General features: G+C 39.5%; 1 protein-coding gene across 1 annotated transcript; it reads right to left on the bottom strand.

The window, feature by feature from the left end:
* Positions 1-681: 681 nt before the first annotated feature.
* On the bottom strand, positions 682-19,537 carry htra4 (HtrA serine peptidase 4). The gene is made up of 9 exons (XM_066714383.1): positions 18,682-19,537; positions 12,267-12,366; positions 11,576-11,780; positions 9,107-9,301; positions 7,830-7,862; positions 3,324-3,438; positions 2,755-2,812; positions 2,467-2,562; positions 682-1,181 (listed from the first exon to the last, which is right to left on the bottom strand). Exons 1-9 carry the CDS (start codon positions 19,100-19,102, stop codon positions 1,016-1,018), a joined length of 1,389 nt encoding a protein of 462 aa, XP_066570480.1. The 5' UTR covers positions 19,103-19,537; the 3' UTR covers positions 682-1,015.
* Positions 19,538-19,936: the final 399 nt, after the last annotated feature.

Genomic DNA, 19,936 nt, shown 5'->3' with positions numbered 1-19,936 from the left:
GGTTTACTGTACACTGTCAGCACTCTATAGATTATATTTTAATGCTACTTTAAGTAAACCTTATATAGTGTTTTTTTACGTTCTATATTTTTATAACAGCAGGGCAGTGAATCACGAGAGCAGAGGCAGGTTTTTAGAGTTGGTGTCGACTACATTTTAAAGAATCAAGAATCTTTATAACAGTGATTCATGTAGTATTGGCAGTGTTTTCGTATGAATTTTGTGGATCCTCTGGCCGTGTTTAGCATGCTTAACGCTTTCTTAGGTATGAGGATTTTTGGCTTGTGGGCTTTATTTTTATTACTTTGAAAGTGAAAAGAGTCTTCACAAAAGTTGGCTTATTGCTTATTTTTTATGGATTTGTTTGTCAGAAGCCTACAATCTTCTGTTTTACTGCACAGGGACACAACTGTAAGTCACTCCTTTAAAAATATTATTTTTTTGATACAATACATACAATCTGCCACCGCAGGCCACTTAATACCAGTTTGCAAGTGATAGCTGTACACTTGTATTATGCCCACAGTATGGAGTGAAAGTGTGTCTGTAGATCATTTTTAGGTACTCACCTTTACATATTTTCTTGTTTTAAAACTTACCATTTATCTCGATTAGGTCCCATTTTACAAGCACATGAGCTAAGACTGTTTACGAACAAGATGCCAAGTTAAACTGGTTCGCTGTGTGCCAGATCCATTTTTATCATTAAAAACAGAAAATACAGATATTTTAGGATTAAGATACTCGGGCGTCCCCCACACTTTCCAGTGACATCAATTACAGCTACACACATTTCCAGCTACTGTGCACTCCCCCACCAAAAAGGCTTCCAACTTCATAAATTGTGTACCAGAACCACATGAGGTTTAAAGCGAGGCGAGGCGTTTCAATGAATACATACGTATTGGAATTGGTTTAAAAAAAAAAAATGAAACAGTGACTCAAAACAAACTTGATTTGAAGGGGTAGAAAAATTGCTGGAGGAAAACAAAATAGTACTAGCAAAAGATTGGAGTTAGTCGATTTCTTCAGGGACGACTGTCAGTGCAATGTCCTCATTGCCTCGGTGCACCACCACAGCGAGGGAGCTGCCAGACCTCACCGCCTCGCTCACGTCCTCGGTGGTTTCGATCGGCTGGCTGTTGATGCTGATGATCACATCCTGGTCTTTCATGCCAGAGCTGTGGGGGGGGGGGGGGAAGGAGACAACCAGACAGAAAACTTAGGAGGAGATTTACTGCACTTGCACTGAATCTGAAATTACTGCTGCACAATGTCACTGAGTTGTTTTAATTTGATTCACAATGGTCCTCCTTCTACCATTTTGTTTTGTGTTGGTAGCAGTAATTGATGTTTCGCCACTCTAACTCTGCTCTGCTGTTGATTTGGGATCACCTGCTCTCCTAAGTGTTCAGTTGTCCAAGTGTTGCTTCATATCAGTTTCAATTCACGCTTCGTAGATTCTGCCGACCATTTATTCAAATCTCACCACCACCCTCCCTTTGGCCGACCCACCCCCTTGCTGATGGAAACAGTGGTTACAAATCTGGCTATGGAGGAGGCCGTATTGGTTCATCCCGATCCAGGAAAATAGATGCGATTAAGACACGACCGGGCTCCAGGGGATATGTGCTTCAGATTATCATGAGCCTTTTGTTACACAACAAAACAGCACCTTAAATCAATTTACATTTGGTTCAATCTGCTAGTGAAATATGCGGGAGGAAAAGAAAAAAAAAAAAGGACATTTCTAAGCCGTCCAGATGTGTTTCCAAACCTTTCGTAAGCTTGGGATTATTCTGCATGCTGTTTAGGACCACTACATGACATCCTTCAAAGCTGCCAATTTGCGATTCGATTGAAACACAAATCACACAGGGGAAGTGGGATCGGAGTTCTTGGCTTGGCGTTCCCTTCAGCGGGGGGTCCAAGGCCACATGTCTGGACTCTACAACCCTTGCGATGTTCTGGTTTTGTCTTTGTGAAACGATCCTCTTCCCTGAAAACCCCAAAGCCCAGCACAGCCAATAATTTTCATAGTGTCCGGAGTAATTAGATATTATTAGATATTATTATAATATTAGAGGCATGTGTATTTTAGAAGTGAACCGTGATAGTTTTTTTGTTAAATTGTATATATAGTTAATTCTGGACGGCACACTTTGACTTCATTCAATCAAAGAAACTGTATATAGCGCCTTGTCTCAAGTGCTTTACAGGGGCGGGGGGACAAAACTTTTTTAAATAGGCTGTGTCAAACAAGCTAGTCTTCAGTCGGGTTTTTAATAGGGATACAGACAAGATTCTCCTCAGGGAGAATTGTTTCGAACTGTTTTTGGTTTTAGTTTTTTTCAACTATAAATATAATCAACAATAATAATAATCAATCAAAGTAAACAGTGCATTCCAATTTGTCTACTTTGTTTAGAAGTGTGTCCAATCCCTGATACGTTCATGGTCTCTTACCTGTCTGCAGCTGTCCCTGGAATCACCTCAAACACGTAGACGCCTGAGCTGATTTCTGGAAAATCCCTGTCTCGATCCCTCAGGTCTCTGATTAAACTGAGGAGGGAGCACAAGTTTATTGATTTCAGTAATTATTATTATTATTATTATTATTATTATTAGCATTAGCAGGTATTATATTATTGAAAAGCAGTATTCTATTATCAATTCCTATATCTGCCAGGACTGTCAAGTTCAACTGCAGTTATTATATTGAGTTTTCATGGCATCAAAAGACTCTGGACTTACTTTGGAGAAAGCTGCAGCATCCGGACTCCCATGTATTTCTTCTTGGGTAGTGTCTTGCCTGAAATTGTAAAATACACATTTCAGCTACAATCTACACCAGCCTTCCCCTGGGTTTCCAAATTCCTGACCTCTCAGTCTATTCCAACACAGGCTTTGTCAACAATGGAATTGGATTAAGTCCACAGACACAAAAAAAAACCCATAAAGAGCCAGTTCTGCTTAAATCGTTCGATAGATGACATAAGGATAATCTGGTAAACATCAGCTTTTGTATTTTACTCAAAATAAATAATATGTTTTTGTCTGTACCTTAATTCTTCTTCTTTTGACTATATTTGACTTAATTTTTCTCCTTTCTGTTTAACTTTTGTGGCTATTCTGTTCCACTTTCAGTCCACACTGTTCTACCCTTATTAGCAGTGACTTTCATGCTGTGAACTAACCTTGCTCACAGGTAAAGTAGTAGACCTTGTTTTATTTTTTGCCTCAGCAGTAGTTTGTTCAAGAACATTCTGTAATGTAGTCAGTTTCACATTATCTTTAAGAGTAAGACACAGAATTCCTTTTACCTTTTATTTGGCGATCATAGGATTCGGCGAGGAACTGTCGAATTCTGTCTGAAGGGATTGCGAAAGATATGCCAGCCGTTACTTTCAAAGTGTTGATACCGATGACTTCACCATCCTTGCAACAAACGACAAAGAAAAAATACAAACTTGGCTTTAGCTTAAGTCATACAGGCAGCTCACGTTATCTGACAAGGAATATAGCACTAAACTATTGTTCTAAGGGGACATGCTTTCTTTTTTTGAATTCATGGATTGGATTGACCGTGTTGCATTTAACAGAAGGAAAGAGGCAGTCAATTTGTTAATTACAGAGAGAAAGGTTTGTTGGAAGAACAGTTCCCATACCCATACCCAAAAGACTATAAACGCCTGCAAATGAATTCCTTTAAATCAATTTCTTAATCAAGTGGAATGGTGTTGGAGTCAGTGTTGTATCTAAGTTCATCAATACTTTGTGCTTCGGGCAGGTGTTTCAGGAAATCGTTAAGAGCCTTTGTCAGAGGAAAGTGAAATCTTTGGATAGGGATAGTCTTGTTATCATGCCAATAATGTGGAATGGATTACCCAGTTCAAGCTTCTACCTGGGCAAATCCTGTACCACAGACATCCCAGGTGGTGGTTAGGAATTCCAAGTAGTACAAAACCTGGCTCCAAACACAGTTGAGTATTGGGAAATTGACTGGCTCTTAAAGATGCCTGCGGCCTTGACTCAACAATGAAGAAAGATGCAGATGATTGGCATTGCTTTTTGGATGTGTATTTGTGTTATTCAGTTCTTTGAGGTCAGCGGTAGGTTGCAGTTGTGGATCAGACTTAATAGCAGCTGCCTACTTCCATGCTAGGGCATACGAGTTGTAGGAGAAAAACAAAGCAGAAAAGTATTCACTAGGAGAAGGAAGACCCCTGGGAGAATTATTCACCATCTCTTTTCAGGAAATAACATATATAGATGACTGCAACTGTCATAGCCTTCAGCGCAAAAAAAGGGCGTCTCAAAGTGCGGAGCTGAGAGGCTGGCTGACTCACGCTGTCGACACCACGAGGTAAATTACTAGCCCTCTGGAATGAATGAATTCACATTTTCATCTTCCTTTTGAAATCTAAATGCGTTCAACGCGGGCAGAAAACCAAAGCAGAGTCTACTGATGTGCTGCCATTTGGAAAGCGGCCATCGTTTGTCACCAGCCCTGAGTTCACAGGTCTGACTATGAAAATTACGAAGTGAAAACAAGCTGGGAAGGAACGGCAATAAATTAAATCTGCTTCAGTTAAAAGAATGCAACAGTGTTATTGAACTAATTAAACAGGGGCTTGACCGCATCTAAACTTTGACCGACCCTCAAATTACAAAGAACAAACCCACAATTAATCTACAGAAGCCACCTTTTACTGCTCATAAGTCAAAATGCGATAGGGTATGGATTTGTAATGTGCAATTTTCGGGTAGGTTGAAGTTTCGATTTGGCTGAGCACTCAGTCTGCTAGCTTGGATCGGTAGCATTTGATCCTGCACAGAAATGGCAGTGTAAACATATGGATCAAATGCACCTCTCAGGGAGATGGTACAGATCCAGATCAAATGCATTGGTAGCATTTGATCCTGGCAGTGTGGACGCTCGACCGGCTCAAGTCCCAGCATGCACTGAGACGCCATTTGTTTTAGGCAGGCGGCAGGCAAACACCCTTCACATCGGTGGAGCAGAGAAGAGAACACTTCCCTACTGCCCGTATTATAAATAAAATATTGTTAAAATGAACACTAAATGGTTTACTTTATGTAAGCAAAATATATTTATAATTGTATTTGTATTTAAAATGCTTCGGAATGACAATTTGTGATTATAGCTCTGTGTTCTAAAGGTTAAAGGTAAAGTTAACACGTAAATATTATTCAATTTGGACTTCCGTGCGCATGCAAAGAACCCTGTGGCGGTTGAAAGTTGACCCTGATCAAATGGCATTATAAAAGTGCCTAGTGACTACATGGCTTAACCTGTTTCTTGATCACAGCTACAATAAACAAACTCTTGCCTTTGCTCTGGGACTTGATTAATGCTTGGTGTATAAGATCTATCTTATTATTGCTAAACCACTATGAGGTCTCCACAAGACGTGCTAGCTGGAGCTGTGATGGAGCTAAGGTTTTCTCCCTTGAGCCATCATCTGAAACTCCTGCACCATGACAACGCTTAAAGACTCCCCTCCAAATCAGTTGTTGAAGTCACTAATTTGATTCCTGAAGTGTAATGCCTTGCACTTTTCCACATTCAATGATACCTGGCAGATGAAATTCAATGTGGACAAGTGCAAGGTATTACATGCAGGAAACAAAAATATCCACTATAATTACACTATGGGAGGAATAGAACTAGATGAAGTAACGCATGAGAAAGACCTAGGAGTCTATGTGGACTCCTCACTTTCTCCATCCAAACAATGTGGGGAAGCAATAAAAAAGGCAAACAGAGTGTTAGGGTATATTGTCAAAAGTGTAGAATTGAGAACAAGGGCAGTGATGTTCAGACTGTACAATGCACTAGTTAGAGCTCATCTGGATACTGTGGACAGTTCTGAGGAGAGCAACCAGACTTATTCCAGGTCTGAAGGGAATGTCCTACTGAGAGACTGAGGGAACTGAACTTTTTCTCCCTGGAACAGAGCAGACTATGTGGGGACTTGATCCAAGTCTTCAAAATCATGAAAGGTATCAACCACATCAAACCAGAGGAGCTTTTCCAGATCAGCAGGGACACACGCACCCGGGGACACAAATGGAAATTGGGCTTCAAGGCATTCAAGATGGAAAACAGGAGACACTTCTTCAAACAGAGAGTCATTACAATCTGAACAAACTCCCCAGCGATATGTTTGAAGCTGAAAATTTGGGAACATTCAAAAATAGACTGGATAGGATCCTTGGATCACTTAGTTATTAATGGACACCAAACGAGCACAATGGGGCGAATGGCCTTCTCTCGTTTGTACACTTTCTTATGATTTGGCTAATGTTTTTCAAAGCTTTTCTTTTTAAAAGGATGGAAACTGACTTGTATGAGGTAGTGTTGAAGAATAATGTTTGTACAATGTGTGCAGTTGTTCTAGTGCAATAACCTTTAAACATAAACATTTGTACATGTGTACTTTTGAGTACAGATGCAATAGCAGAGATGACCATAAATCCAGCTCTGTCTTCAGGTCAAATGGGCCATGACTTGCTGACTTAGAAATTATTGTATGAAAGCTCTGCAACAGTATAACAGCAACCTATGAGATTGAATTAGATTGTGTGCAGCACTTTGGGCAAAATACAAATGATATGAAAGGAGACTAGCATTGAAAAGGCATCTCTGGATATCTACAGCACTCAGCAGAACAGTGAGTATTTCTTCACTACCCCATTATGGAACAGCTTAACAGCTGAACCATTTGTTGTTGTTACTGTAAAAGCATGATTCATATCTAACCCAGTGAATTCACAGGTGTGCTACTCCCCCTGGTAAACCTAATTTACAGTCTATGCCTGTGTGAAAGAAGGTGGATAAAAAAAATGTCCTTGAAGGATTTACTCTCAAAAGACACTTGAGAGGAATGAGTCATTTTGCAAATATTTTTTCAACTTTATGGAATTTTCCAGATTTATATGCGTTTAGTATACGAGTCCTATTGTTGATTATCATCGATGTGATGTAGCATTTAAAATAATCCGAATGCCTTGGAGCTGCATGCTGAATGCTCATTTTGTACACAATATTAAAGTCTGGTCGGTGATATTGGACTACAACTTAGAGTAGCGCCAAACAAAGTGATGCTTTATGAGAGGAAATGAGAACTGATGAACTAACATGTTTAAATCTAAGTAGATGTTCTTGAAGAGAGAGGATTATCATCACATAGCTTCTAGTTGTATTCATGCTTTATTCATAGCGTATTCTCCCTATTTTCCAGTGAAGTGTAGGTCACCTGTGTAACGTGTCAGTAAGGATTACGCAGGTGACGTCACCACCAACCACATAAGCTTGGTCCAAATATATTTGCTTGATCTACTGCTACTGCTGGTTTTCCCTACTAGAATTGCTGGCTTATTATCCTCCTTCTGAAATCCCTGAGACTTAACGGGGGACTCAGCCGCAGTTATTGGTAAGACCATAACCCCAGTAATGGTCAGAGGCTGCACTGTCAGCTGCTTTGTGAAAGACCATCTGTACAAAGTCCCCGCTCAGTCTATCTCCTCCTGACAGGGAAATTGATTAGGAGAGAGTTTGCCAAGAAGATAAGGGGGAAGATTTAGATCCCGTATTGTGGGCATTTGCTTCTCTGTCAAAATCTAAAGCTAGAAACACGGCCGACTTGTACAAAGGGAAGAAAGCCTTTTTATCTCATCAAAGCACACTTCAACGAACAGCACCTAAAGTGTGTTCCGTAAAATGAATGCAATGATTCCTACTTATTTTCCACATATATAACAAGTGTCAATAAAATAGAAGAGCAATATTGCACAATACATACCAAGTTAACCAGCGGTCCCCCTGAGTTTCCATACTGTAGATAGAGATAGAAATATAATTTGACATGTATTACAATAGCATATACAGTATATACTGCATATGATTTGTTTCCTTTTATTTAAAATGAATAACGTTAAAAGGTCAGAAAAAAAAACCTGAAGACTGATGTCAAGAAATTTCAAATGTTGTGTTTTTATTGGTATAATTACACAACTAGCTTTTTGTGTAGCCTCGTCCTGGGGGCTAAACAAACACACTGCCTGACTTTTTGCACACTGTGGTTTTGATGTGAGAAACACAGAATAAGCTACACAGCCGGTCACAAGTTTTAGAACACCCCCATTTTTCCAGTTTTTAAGTACAGTTTCCTACACCATCAAAAGGCACATGGAAACTGGAGGAAACTCTGACAGGAAGAGGTCTGGCAGACCCAAAGCCACAACAGAATCAGAAGACAAGTTTCTGAGAGTCAACAGCTTGTGTGATCGGCGGCTCACAGGACAACAGTTTCAAGCACAGCTTAACACTGGTCGAAGTAAGCAAGTCTCAGGTTCAACTGTGAAGAGAAGACTTCGAGCTGCAGGTTTGACAGGTCGAGTGGCAGTAGAAAAAATGAAGCACCACCAGTGGACTGCTGTAGACTGGAAGAAGCTCTTTTGGACCGATTAATCACAATTTGAAATCTTCGTTTCGTCACACAGGTTTTTTGTATGCCGTCAAATAGGTGAAAGGATGGTTCCTCAGTGTCTGACACCAACTGTCAAACACGGAGGAGGTGAGGGTCTGGGGCTCTTTTGCTGGATCCAGAGTCGATGACTTGCACAGAGTGAGTGGCACCCTGAACCATAACGGCTATCACAGCATTTTGCAGCGCCATGCAATACCCTCTGGTATACGCTTAGTTGGTCAGAGGTTCATCCTACAGCAAGATAATGACCCAAAACATGGGATGAACTGTACAGAAGGGTGAAAGAAAAAGCAACCTACAAGCACAAAACATTTGTGGGAACTTCAACAGTGCAACAGAACTGGGAAGAACTTTCCGAACAATATTTGATTTCCATTGTAGAACATTGTGTGTACATTTCAATAAAACATTGAAAAATGGGGGTGTTGTAAAACTTTTTAGTCCACAGATAACATTACAGTGTGCCAATAAACACACAATTGTGTAAATGGGCACCAGAGCCAAATAAATTCATGACGGTAAAGGAAGGAGAAAGAGAAGAAAAGCGGATGGGCACTTATTCAGACTAGCTCCCAGAGAAACTGACTTACGTTGATGATGGCGTCTGTCTGGATATACTCCATGTCCGAGTCCTTGAGGCCCAGCTCCCGGCCTCCTCTCTGCGTGGTGCTGACGATGCCCGTGGTGACGGTGTTCTGCAGGGAGAAAGGGCTGCCCACTGCTACCACAAACTCCCCTGGCCGCAGGTCCCCCGAGCGTCCCAGGAGGAGCACAGGCAGGTGACCCTGAAACGCAAGCAAATGTCACAAAAGAGCACCGTCACACCGGGGGTCATAACTGTTTCAGCTCTATCTCTTGAGGGTGAAAGTGGATATCTGGTTTGGCTAGACACTGGTGAAAAGGAATGATGACTCTGCTTATCACAGAGATAGCTACTGTTCAGTGTTAGGATTGTGGGTTCCATCTTGGGCTTTGTCCTTTTTTCTGTACTCAAAAAAGATTAGGAACACTACATGGCCAAAAGTATGTGGACACCTGCTCGTCAAACATTTCATTCCAAATTCATGGGCATTAATATGGAGTTTGTCCCCCTTTGCTACTGTAACAGCCTCCACCCTTCTGGGGAAGGCTTTCCACTAGATGTTGGAACATTGCTGAGCTGTTGTTGCTCCTAGATGTTTCCACTTCACAATAACAGCACAGTTGACCGGGGCAGCTCTAGCAGGGCAGAAATTTGGCAAACTGACTTAGGTGGCATCCTATGACGGTGCCACATTGAAAGTCACTGAGCTCTTCAGTACGGCCCATTCTACTGCCAATGTCTGTCTATGGAGATTGCATGGCTGTCTGCTTCATTTTATACACCTGTCAGCAATGCGTGTGGCTGTAATAGCCAAATCCACAAATTAGAAGGGGTGTCCACATACTTTTGGCCATGTAGTATAAGTGTCACATTACTTATTTCTGTCATATTTAAACAATCCTGTGAAGGCTGAAAGAGTAATGTCTGAAACTGCCACAAAGAGATACCTTGAGGACATTTTGTGAGCAGATGACCCTACTAATTGCAATGCTATTGAAAACCATAAACAGGATCTTCAAAGTATTCGATTTGTGCAATTTGTTTGGGACTCTCGTTCTCGTTTGGTTTTGAGGTACTAAACCACAAAATCCCAAACAAGTGACAAACCCTCTACACCAAAATACTATTCCTAAGTGGCGTGGGATTTGTACGGGCTTGAGAACTCCAGCGATTGAGCTTTCTGTAACAGGTTAATACACAAGCAAGGAGCCCTCCCCCCTCTAACCTAAGTAACCATAGTTTTTGACATGCTCCACAAATTACAAATCATTAAAAAGAAATTTTAAAAAATGCTGGTTTGAGAGGATGGATTCTCTTTCAATCTGTACTTTGTTTGTTTCTGACATAATTCACTAATTGTCTAATTTCTAATGTCTAATTTCCACGTGACAGGATGTCAATTAATGAGAGAACTGAGAGTATCAGTTAAAACCCTTAATTATAGAACTCGATATAACCCTTCACCCCATCATTCACATAAATAAATAGCTATCCGATGCCAATCCTTGTAATGCTTAATGGGAACGTTCAAAGTCATTTAGTAGTGGAAGGCTTCCTCAGGTTTTCATTAGTTGGGGCCGAATGGTGTTATATCAAAGAGTCCCCCCCAACTCTCTTGCTTATTGTCCTTCCCTGAGTGCCATATCTTGTATTGATTTCACCATAAAACACTTTCTCTCTATAAAATACTCCCCATTGCAGCACTTCCCACTGAATCGTGGCCTGTGGATGCCTGCCTCCTCTTCTCACAGCAGAAGGGCATTTTATTGCTTGATTCTTGTACTTGTGGTTTATCACCCTCTTTGGGCTTGAAATCCCATTCAATCACTGATCGCGCTCCCGGGCCAGTTCAGTCCCTGCTGGAAACTCTTGGCTGGTTTATCATCACAGACTGAAAGCTTGTGTAATCATTACAGTTGCTCTGGTTGTGATTATTATCCTTATCCTTATTATTACTGTTGTTTGTGTCTTTTCTATGGCTTTCCTACTGTTGAGGCTTTTTCAGTAACTGAAGAATTCAAATGAAATCTAACAACGTTTAAGGATGAGTCATTTCCATCTGTTAACCTACAAGAAACTGAATAAACTGTCTATAACAGTCCTATTTTGCGATGCCTTCCTTCACTAGTTTAGTTTTGATAGACACTGGAGAAATTACTCTTCATTTGGTAACCAGGGATTGGACTTCTTGGCACTTATTGGCAATTATTTTCCATTGGTTCCATCTAGTCCTTAATTTAATTAGTGCTCATCAGAAGCCATTTAAGTCATTAATGGATGTCAGTCATTAAACTTATCTAACCAAAATTAAGCCTACAGGTGGCCAGAGTGCAGTTTGAGTGTTGTGGCTGTGTATTCCTGTCTGTGAGAACGTGTCAGACCAGGTTAACAGATAACATGAAGATCCGCTATGAGAAGATCTAATTCTACTTTAGCCTGTGAAACGGAAGCGTGCGGAGGACTTGGTGTGACTTACGTCCGACTCGATTTTAATGAGCGCTATGTCCTGCTTTTGGTCCACGTCCTTGACCTTGGCATCGAATTGAGCTCCGTTCTTCAGCTCGACCTTGATGCGTTGTTTGTTGGTTAGGACGTGAGCGTTGGTCACAATCCAGCCATCCTCTGACACTATGAAGCCAGAGCCGCTTGACACAGGAATCTCCTGGTTGGTGTATGGCAACCTGAGGAGAGTCGCAGAGAAATTGCAAACTTGGGATCAAAATGTAAGACCTACTGTACATTTTTAAGATCTTTCATTAATAGACAAACTGCAGTGTTTAGTTTTTATTCTACATGCTCACTATTCAAGTATACTAGAAAAGGACATAAACCTACCAACCTGACTCTTTGAAGCTATGAGCAAATAAAACAAAATTAATTAAAAAAACAAAGATATATATATATATATATATATATATAGAATATATATAAACAAACAAACAAGAAAACAAAAACGGTTTAGTTATTTCGTGATCATGAGACAATTTTTTTTGATCTTGATTGTACAAACCATCATCCTGGTGATCTCAAAGAAACATTTGAAATTTTGAGATAAATCATATGATCGTGAGATATCAGCCCCCCATTTGTTTTCTTTACATAGCCTTAATGAGCCATAAGAAAAAGCACCATGCATGAATTAAAATTACATTTTAACTTGTCCCTACCTGTGGAATAATTCCAGATGGACCACAGCTGGGGCAATCTTGTCCACGACATCAGCGATGAAGTTGAACTTGTAACGTAAACTGTCAGGATTCTGGGGACCTGGTGACAACAGCAGAGTGGGCATTTCAATTCTTTCAATCTTAAGTAAGGGGTTAGGATAGACCCGTCAGTTCAGGAACACATATCTAACGTATGTATTTCCTGTGTCGAATTCACACCGTTACCAAAGATGGAGCCAATTGCCCTTTTACTGCCCCCTTTCCAAAAATAAGGGTTTCAAAATAAAAGAGTACAGCTAAAGGGTTAAACGAGTCTCTCAAGTCATAAAAAGTTGTAATATTTGGAGGATTCTGCACTTGCTATTGCTAAGGATTAGACTTGTCAGGAGGTAGTGTAAAAAAACTGCCAAAAGGTGAAGAAGAACAGAGTTTCTAAAACTCTTCCCTGATGACTTGGGCACGAAGGCTTTGCTATCTGTGTGGAAGTGTTATACAGCAGTGTTTTAAGCCTGGAGGGGAGAAAAGCAATTATTTTTTCAATAAATCTCTGAAAAACTAGACCTCTTACCAGACAGGAACGTTAATATAGGTAAGCTATGCTCTGGGAAATTTGGAAGTAGTTCCGCAGAGGTCTGTCTGGCAAGCTGGCCTGATTTCGTGCAAAAAATAATTGAGGTGATGTTTAGGCAGGAGAAATTGAATTGGTGCAGAGCTCCACAAACATTTGAAAGCAAACTGGTGAACTACAGTGCCAAACATGATTTTTTTAATGTGTCAATTTGATGTTTTTAAGTGTTTTTCAGAGCTGTGCGCAGGTGTATGCTTTACTTTTTTTCAAAGTTGGAGCTAGAATTAATTCAATTAGTTGAAAGCCATAACATTCAAGTGGTGACTATATCCTGAGCCGTGTTAACCACATAGGCTACTTAGGCTGCAGCCTAGGGCCGCACCACCAGGGGGCCACAGCGAGGGATGTACAAATGTTAATTATAATGGTGGTTGTTCAGTTATCGCGTTTCTCTGAGCTTTTGTCCTGCAAATATACCCATACCTATTGTTCCATTGCGAGAAGAAATTATTATTATCAACACCTAGTTTAACATTTCTTGCGATGCTACCTTTTCTGCTGGAGCAGAGTGACAGTGCAGAGTCTTTGACAAGTTAGAATTATATTAAAGAAAAAGCTGGGAGAAAGTAAAATTGTAGAGTTTGGAAACATTGTGGAAGCTGTGATCGGCTGTAAGATCTTCATTGTGCATTTTTGCAATGCCCAGTCACCACAGAATATGTTTATTTTACTTAGGAATAAGGAACACCATACTGTTTTCCCTAATGTGGTTATTGCTTTCAGAATATATCTGACAAATGCAAACGGTGAGTCTTTTTCCAAGCTGGGATTTATCAAACATAAATTAATGACCTCATTCAAAGTTCTAAGTTCATAGCCTAGTGCCACAAAATGTCTTTACCTGGGTCTGGCTATATCTAGTTTCCTGGTTTTTGGATTCAGATTTTCGGTTATTAGGACAGTAGGTAGAAATGGATGTCAAACGGATGACATTTGTCAGTGACGCTGTTAAACTGATCAACATCTTGCCATTTTTGTGTTGAGTTTAACCTTTTGATCTGGATACCCCACCAACTTCACTTTATTCTATTAAGGTATTAATTTCACTAAGGCATTAATGCATCTAAGTGAACACGGTGTTAATGTCTTTTAGCTGTGTCAATTGTGTGGTTTGGAATGCTCCTTCAAGAGGAATGAGATTTGCAGATTCAGTTTAGTATTCTTCAATGGCCAAAAAATAAATAAAAAAAAGTCGTGTTCAGTTTCCAGAAGAGTTATCCTCTAGCAAAGCATGCTTGGATGCTCTCTATAAGTACAGTGAGATGATTGATTGTATAAATAGAGAGAGGAAGCCAAGCTCGGTTGAGTTCCCCCTTGGATTTGCATACGTGTCAAAAAGATCCAACCTGCTTTCAAAATACAGTAAGGTGAGAATGACTGAAGCAAAATAACACGTTCTGAAGCCTTGATCTGTTGTGGCAAAAATTTGGAAAAGAAGATTGCCAGGGATAAGTAAGGACAATTCCCTTGTTTATATGCAAAGTTAGAGATTTGCATTTTACATACATCCTCAGTAGTTTGGGAATTATTTGAATACCAGAAAGTGCAGTTTATCCCATCTTCTAAATGTATCATAGCAGGTTTGTTAGGAGGATTAACAGTGGTTTGGAATAAATCTGAAACTGTGGTTCTGATCTGAGGGGGAGAAAACTCAGCTCTCAAGACCTTCTGACTAGACCACCAAATATGAAAAGTTTGGACAGTTGTTTGGATGTTGGACACTTAACAGATATTCATCAAATTCAAAGCAAAAGCATGAAAATCAAAGTTAAAATCTCTCCTCAAAATAAGTAACTAGTAACTACTCATGCTCATCCTAATACGATATAATTCACCTGATTTTTTTTTCTTTTCCTGCAAATAAGCCAATTTCCCTCATAACTAAATCACATATAATTTTAACTTTTTCTTTCTTGCCTTTTTCAAAGCCAGACCCAAGAAAAAATCTAATCTAGTTTAAGACCATAATGTTGAATTATTTGTGACTGCGTTTAGTTTTATGTTTCAGTCGACGTGCACTCGATTTATCAATGAAATAAGATTAAAAAAAACATCAGAGAGGGTAATTTTCCATTTAAGTGGGAGGCATGACAGATGCATTTTAATGGGGGGAAAAATGCATTGGTTGAGTGGAAATCTGTTATAAATTAATCAAAATGATTATTCATGGTATTTGAATATGTAAACCAACTGCTTTTTCCTTAGGATTAATAAATAAATGATAATGACATTTCCAAATACAAAATAATTTGGTTCTCTTCTAGATAAGTGTTAATGGATAATGAACCTTAGCTATACAATATAGTTTGTGTGACCACGTTTCTTTAGTAGCTGCCCAGAAATATTTGATTTGCGTTCAAATAGAGAGAAGAATCACTGTATTCAAAAGACACAGACAATTCTACATTTTAAGATTACCCACTTCACAAAAGATATTGAAAGAATATGGTGTTTCTCCCTGACTACATTTCTTAAAGCTGTATATATTTTTCGAAGGTTTATGTGTCAGATACCTCTGATTTAATTCTCATACTTCTTTGTAACAGGCAGCCTGTATTCACAAGTCATAAGGAAAAATGCAGTAAAGCATGAAAATGGTTTTAGCCCCGAGGAAGGTTGTTATGTTGCTTGAGAGGCTCCCAGTCACATCTTCACTCTAGCCCCTTATAATTTATGGCCAGCTTGAACTCATCCCACGTCATATGCAAGCTTAAGAGGTTTTCGTTTTGAGCACATAGGACAGGCTAGTACTGAAATCAGTGAACAAAATACTGACAAACACAACCCACCCTGTAAACCCCATTGCTACGGGGGAGGTTTCTGAATCAATCTTTGCAGGCAGTAAACTGTTTCTTAAATTTGTCTTAACTTCCTCCTGGAGGAAAACATCATGCCCACAATACAATATCTGTATTGTAACTACAATATCTCTAAAAGCACATTTAATTGGTCAGATTTTCTGATTCACTCGAGGGAAGCTGTAAGGATATGTTCAAATATTAACTCCCCATTCTATTACAGCTCATTTAATAGGGGCACTGTCTCCTGAATCGCATGCAGCAGCTGTTCCTGGTAGAATGATTTTTTTACGCTTCCAAAATATGAGACCATACATACTTTTATTTGGTTAAGAGATGAAGCAAACAAGGTGGGGAATTTATGGTCTTGTTTAAATAGGCAAGTTCTAGTTAAATAAGCATTGAAAATACATATTTTTGTCAGATTTAGGCAAACTGCATTCCTTTCTGCCTTTCAAAATCATGCCATGTCTTGTTGCGACCACTCGTTTCAAGGAGGGGGGCTTTATGCGATCTATTTATTTCTTTGAGCTTTCTGTCCCCCCTGGCTTTGAAGTAAGAATGCGATTGCTGCTGAAAAGTTGGCATGTCTGTCTGTGCTGGGTCTCTCATACAGGGAGTTTGAAACCAGGTTAAAGGTCTAGTTCATTGACCAAGGTCAAGTTCAACTGATGTGTAATAATTATAATTATATGTTTATTGTGAAATCATTTACTGTGCTAATGAGTCTCATCCTTCTCTATTATTATTACTATTGCTGTACTAATTATAGTAGCATGTACTAAACATGCTGTTTTACATTGTACATATATCAACGCATTATTATTAATGCCTAATTGGACTTTAAGAACTTTTCTGTCCAAATTATTTTCGTGGACAGTCATTCATGCAAGCTTGTGTATTTAAGTTCCCAGCAATATACTTAAAATCTTTCAATATAATTCAGCTGGAACTGGCAAATATTTGGCTTGGCTCTGAAACAATACAATTTTAATTCCTGAGGGAACAAATGAAGTACCCCTTTTTTGAGTTGCCTCTTGCGTGGGTGACATATACCTATTTAATCAAATGTCCAAGAGGAAAAGGGTCACAGCCCAGAGACTCAGAATTCAAACATGTACCTGCTGCAATGTGTGCAAATGCAACTGAACAAACATGTAAAACGGAAACCCATCTGTGTCGTCTTCAAGCACACTCGCAGTTTTCACATCTTCAGGTTGTTAAAGCACAATAGACGGGTTACAAAATATAGAGCAAGGAATTAAAGAGATATCAATGTTCGCAAAACTGCTCAGTCAGTGCAATGTCACTTGGTCACAAAATAATAAATATGTTCTGAATGTATTTATTTATGTTTTACCTCTTATCCACGGTAACTTACAAATGTAATAATAACACTAGTAGGAGTTTAATAGTAATCTTCTCGATTGAATTAAATAAATAATTTCTGTACACAAACATTATACAAAGTTATTCTTCATATTAGTTATTTAGCAAATGCTTTTATCAATGGTGGTTTACATGGTTTCACAATTCTTCATGAAATATGTACAGTGAGGGAAAAAAGTATTTGATCCCCTGCTGATTTTGTACGTTTGCCCACTGACAAAGAAATTATCAGTCTATAATTTTAATGGTAGGTGTAATTTAACAGTGAGAGACAGAATAACAGCAAAAAAATCCAGAAAAACGCATTTCAAAAAAATTATAAATTGATTTGCATGTTAATGAGGGAAATAATTATTTGATCCCCTATCAATCAGCAAGATTTCTGGCTCCCAGGTGTCTTTTATACAGGTAACGAGCTGAGATTAGGAGAATAACTCTTTCCTTCCAGTTACACCTAAGGGGGAAACCAGAGAGGAAACTGGAATGCTACTCAACCCTGAGCATTAGTAACTTTTCCTTTTGTTAAACACGCACCCTTACAATATACCCTTACCCTGTATATTTGCTCCAGTAGTGCGTTTCAGTGTTTTAAGACCCTAGAATTAGATAATGAGTTCCAGACTGTCAACTTTTGTATCAGTAGCTCTTGTCAGACCAGAAGATAAATTAAGTGTTTAAAGCTTTATCTAAGCAGTTGTGCCAGGTTTGGAGGATTCGGGTCTCCTGCTTTCATACTTTTACAAAATCCCTGGATACACCGGCTCTGAGCATCTGTGGGAGGTATCTGCTTCCACTGGAATTCCTCAGCCCTTGCCAATCAGTTGGAGCTGTTGCTTTTCAAAATAGCCACTTGTTGACTTTATTTGCCTGGTTTCCTAAATCAAGTTACAGTTGACAGAGTCAATAATCCCCTGAAGGGTTGTATTTCTAATTACAAAAAAAAAAAAGTTGGTGGGGGTGAAAATAAGGATAAACTGTTCTGTAAAACAATTGGATTCTCCAGACTTTCAGACTAAACATTTATTTAAAATCTGTTCTTTACTAAGATTTTTTTTAATTTATGTTTTAATATCCTAAGTATATCCAGACAAATAGATTAAAAAATGAACCCCCCTGGTATTTACCACTTTGAGGAACTATCCTTCAATGTCTTATTATATTATTATTATTATTATTGTTGTTATTATTATTATTGTATTGTATATTTATTGTTTAATACTTGGAAATCTCAGCAGCAGATGCAGCAGCAGAAGCAGAAATAGCTTTTTTTAGTTTTTATTTTCTGCAATAATGCAGAACCTCAATGTTTCCTCACACTACGTTAAGTACTAAACATTTTGAAATGCAAACATCTATAACTGCAGTGAAAACAATGTGTGAAATGGATGCAATCTGCTATTATAAATAAATATGCACCACAACCATCTGTTAATACAAACCAGGTAATACTACGTTTTGTGTTTGAAAGAAAGCATACTCTTGTTAAGTATTTATCAATCAGACATACTATATAATATTGATAAGTTGTTTACAGCCGTGTAGACAAATACAGCAGTTTGGCCATTCCCAGATTGGTGACATTAACTATATAGCGCCTTACCCGAGTCACAGGGGCTCTTCTGGATCAGAATCACCGGGGGTGTTTGGCTCAGATCGGCTCGCTTGTTCTCTGCTCTCAAGCGGCACAGGCTCGGGTAAGTCCTGCCGTCGCTGCCGCACACGGGCCCGGCGGGAGCACACACGCAGGAGCCCCTGTGCCGGCGCTTCCCAGGCGGGTAGGAGCAGACCATCCCCTCGCCGCAGACCCCCAACCCGCGCCCGCCGCACAGGTCCCCCTCTCCCGAGCCGCAGATGGCGCAGCACCCGCAGGCGTCCTTCACCTCCCCGTAGAAGCACGACTCCGAGACGGGCGGGCAGCGGGCCGCCTCGCAGATCTCCGGACACGGCGTCTGTCTCTTCTTCAGTAGCCGCGGATGGACCATAGACACCAAAACCATAAACGCCATCCACTTCATCGCCATGGTACAGTATGTAGTCCGGTTTTGGTCAGATCAAATAAACTTGAAGCAACTTTTTGGTTTGTTTGCGTGAATTATAAATGCTGTTTTATAGATTATTTATTTAGAATAAAAAAGACCGCAACCGTTATTGGTTTAGGATACATTTTCATCCGCGTTTTGGTTTTTGTGCGCAATGGTGAAAGTGCACCCTCTCCAAACCAATTGAAACAAGTTTGCTACTTTCTATAAAAAGCGGTTATGTGAATGAAAGTATGCACCTAAATATTTGAATAAAGTGTAATATAGTAAATTAACCTTAAACAAGGGAAATCCTCATAATCATAGTCGTGCGCTTTCTGTTGCAAATGTGGTTTTGTATCATTTTTACGCAGCTGGAGGTTCAACTTCCAGCCTCTCTCCAAAACACTGACGGACCCTGCGCGCTTTCCCGGAATGCACACTTTAAAATTGCTGCTGAAGTTCATTACGTTTGAGTGAGTGGGAGGATGGTTAAAAAAAATGTCTAGTGTGCTTATAACTGCGCAACAGAAGAGACAGCCTGCGCAATTGTAGCCAAACCTTCATACAAAACAGAAGGAAAGCGTAAAATACAGGATTGGCATGCCATTAATTGTACCACATTCTTAATTGTCAAGGGGAATAGAAACCATATCATTTCCAACAGCTTTATTGATTTTTTGTGTACCATAAAGTGCAATGGTTAGAGGCGCACGCCATAAAATGTATTTTTTAAGTTCTCTTTGCCCTTTAGTGCCACCGTATAAAATAGACAAACATGCACACAAGTGTATGAAGAAGAAGAAACTTTTATAATAAGACACGACTCTGTACTAC

The sequence above is a fragment of the Amia ocellicauda genome, chromosome 9 (assembly GCF_036373705.1).
Source record: "Amia ocellicauda isolate fAmiCal2 chromosome 9, fAmiCal2.hap1, whole genome shotgun sequence".
In the NCBI taxonomy this organism is placed as follows: domain Eukaryota; kingdom Metazoa; phylum Chordata; class Actinopteri; order Amiiformes; family Amiidae; genus Amia; species Amia ocellicauda.
This window is presented reverse-complemented; position numbering and strand designations above follow the sequence as displayed.

Bases quoted from the DNA above. Each gene is read 5' to 3' on its own strand.
- htra4 (XM_066714383.1), bottom strand. From the start codon at position 19,102: ATGGCGATGAAGTGGATGGCGTTTATGGTTTTGGTGTCTATGGTCCAT. The intron at 7,863-9,106 runs GTAAGTCAGTTT...CTCTATCTACAG, and splicing joins AGACAGACGCCATCATCAAC to TATGGAAACTCAGGGGGACC. The intron at 2,813-3,323 runs GTAAAAGGAATT...TTACAATTTCAG, and splicing joins CTATGATCGCCAAATAAAAG to GCAAGACACTACCCAAGAAG.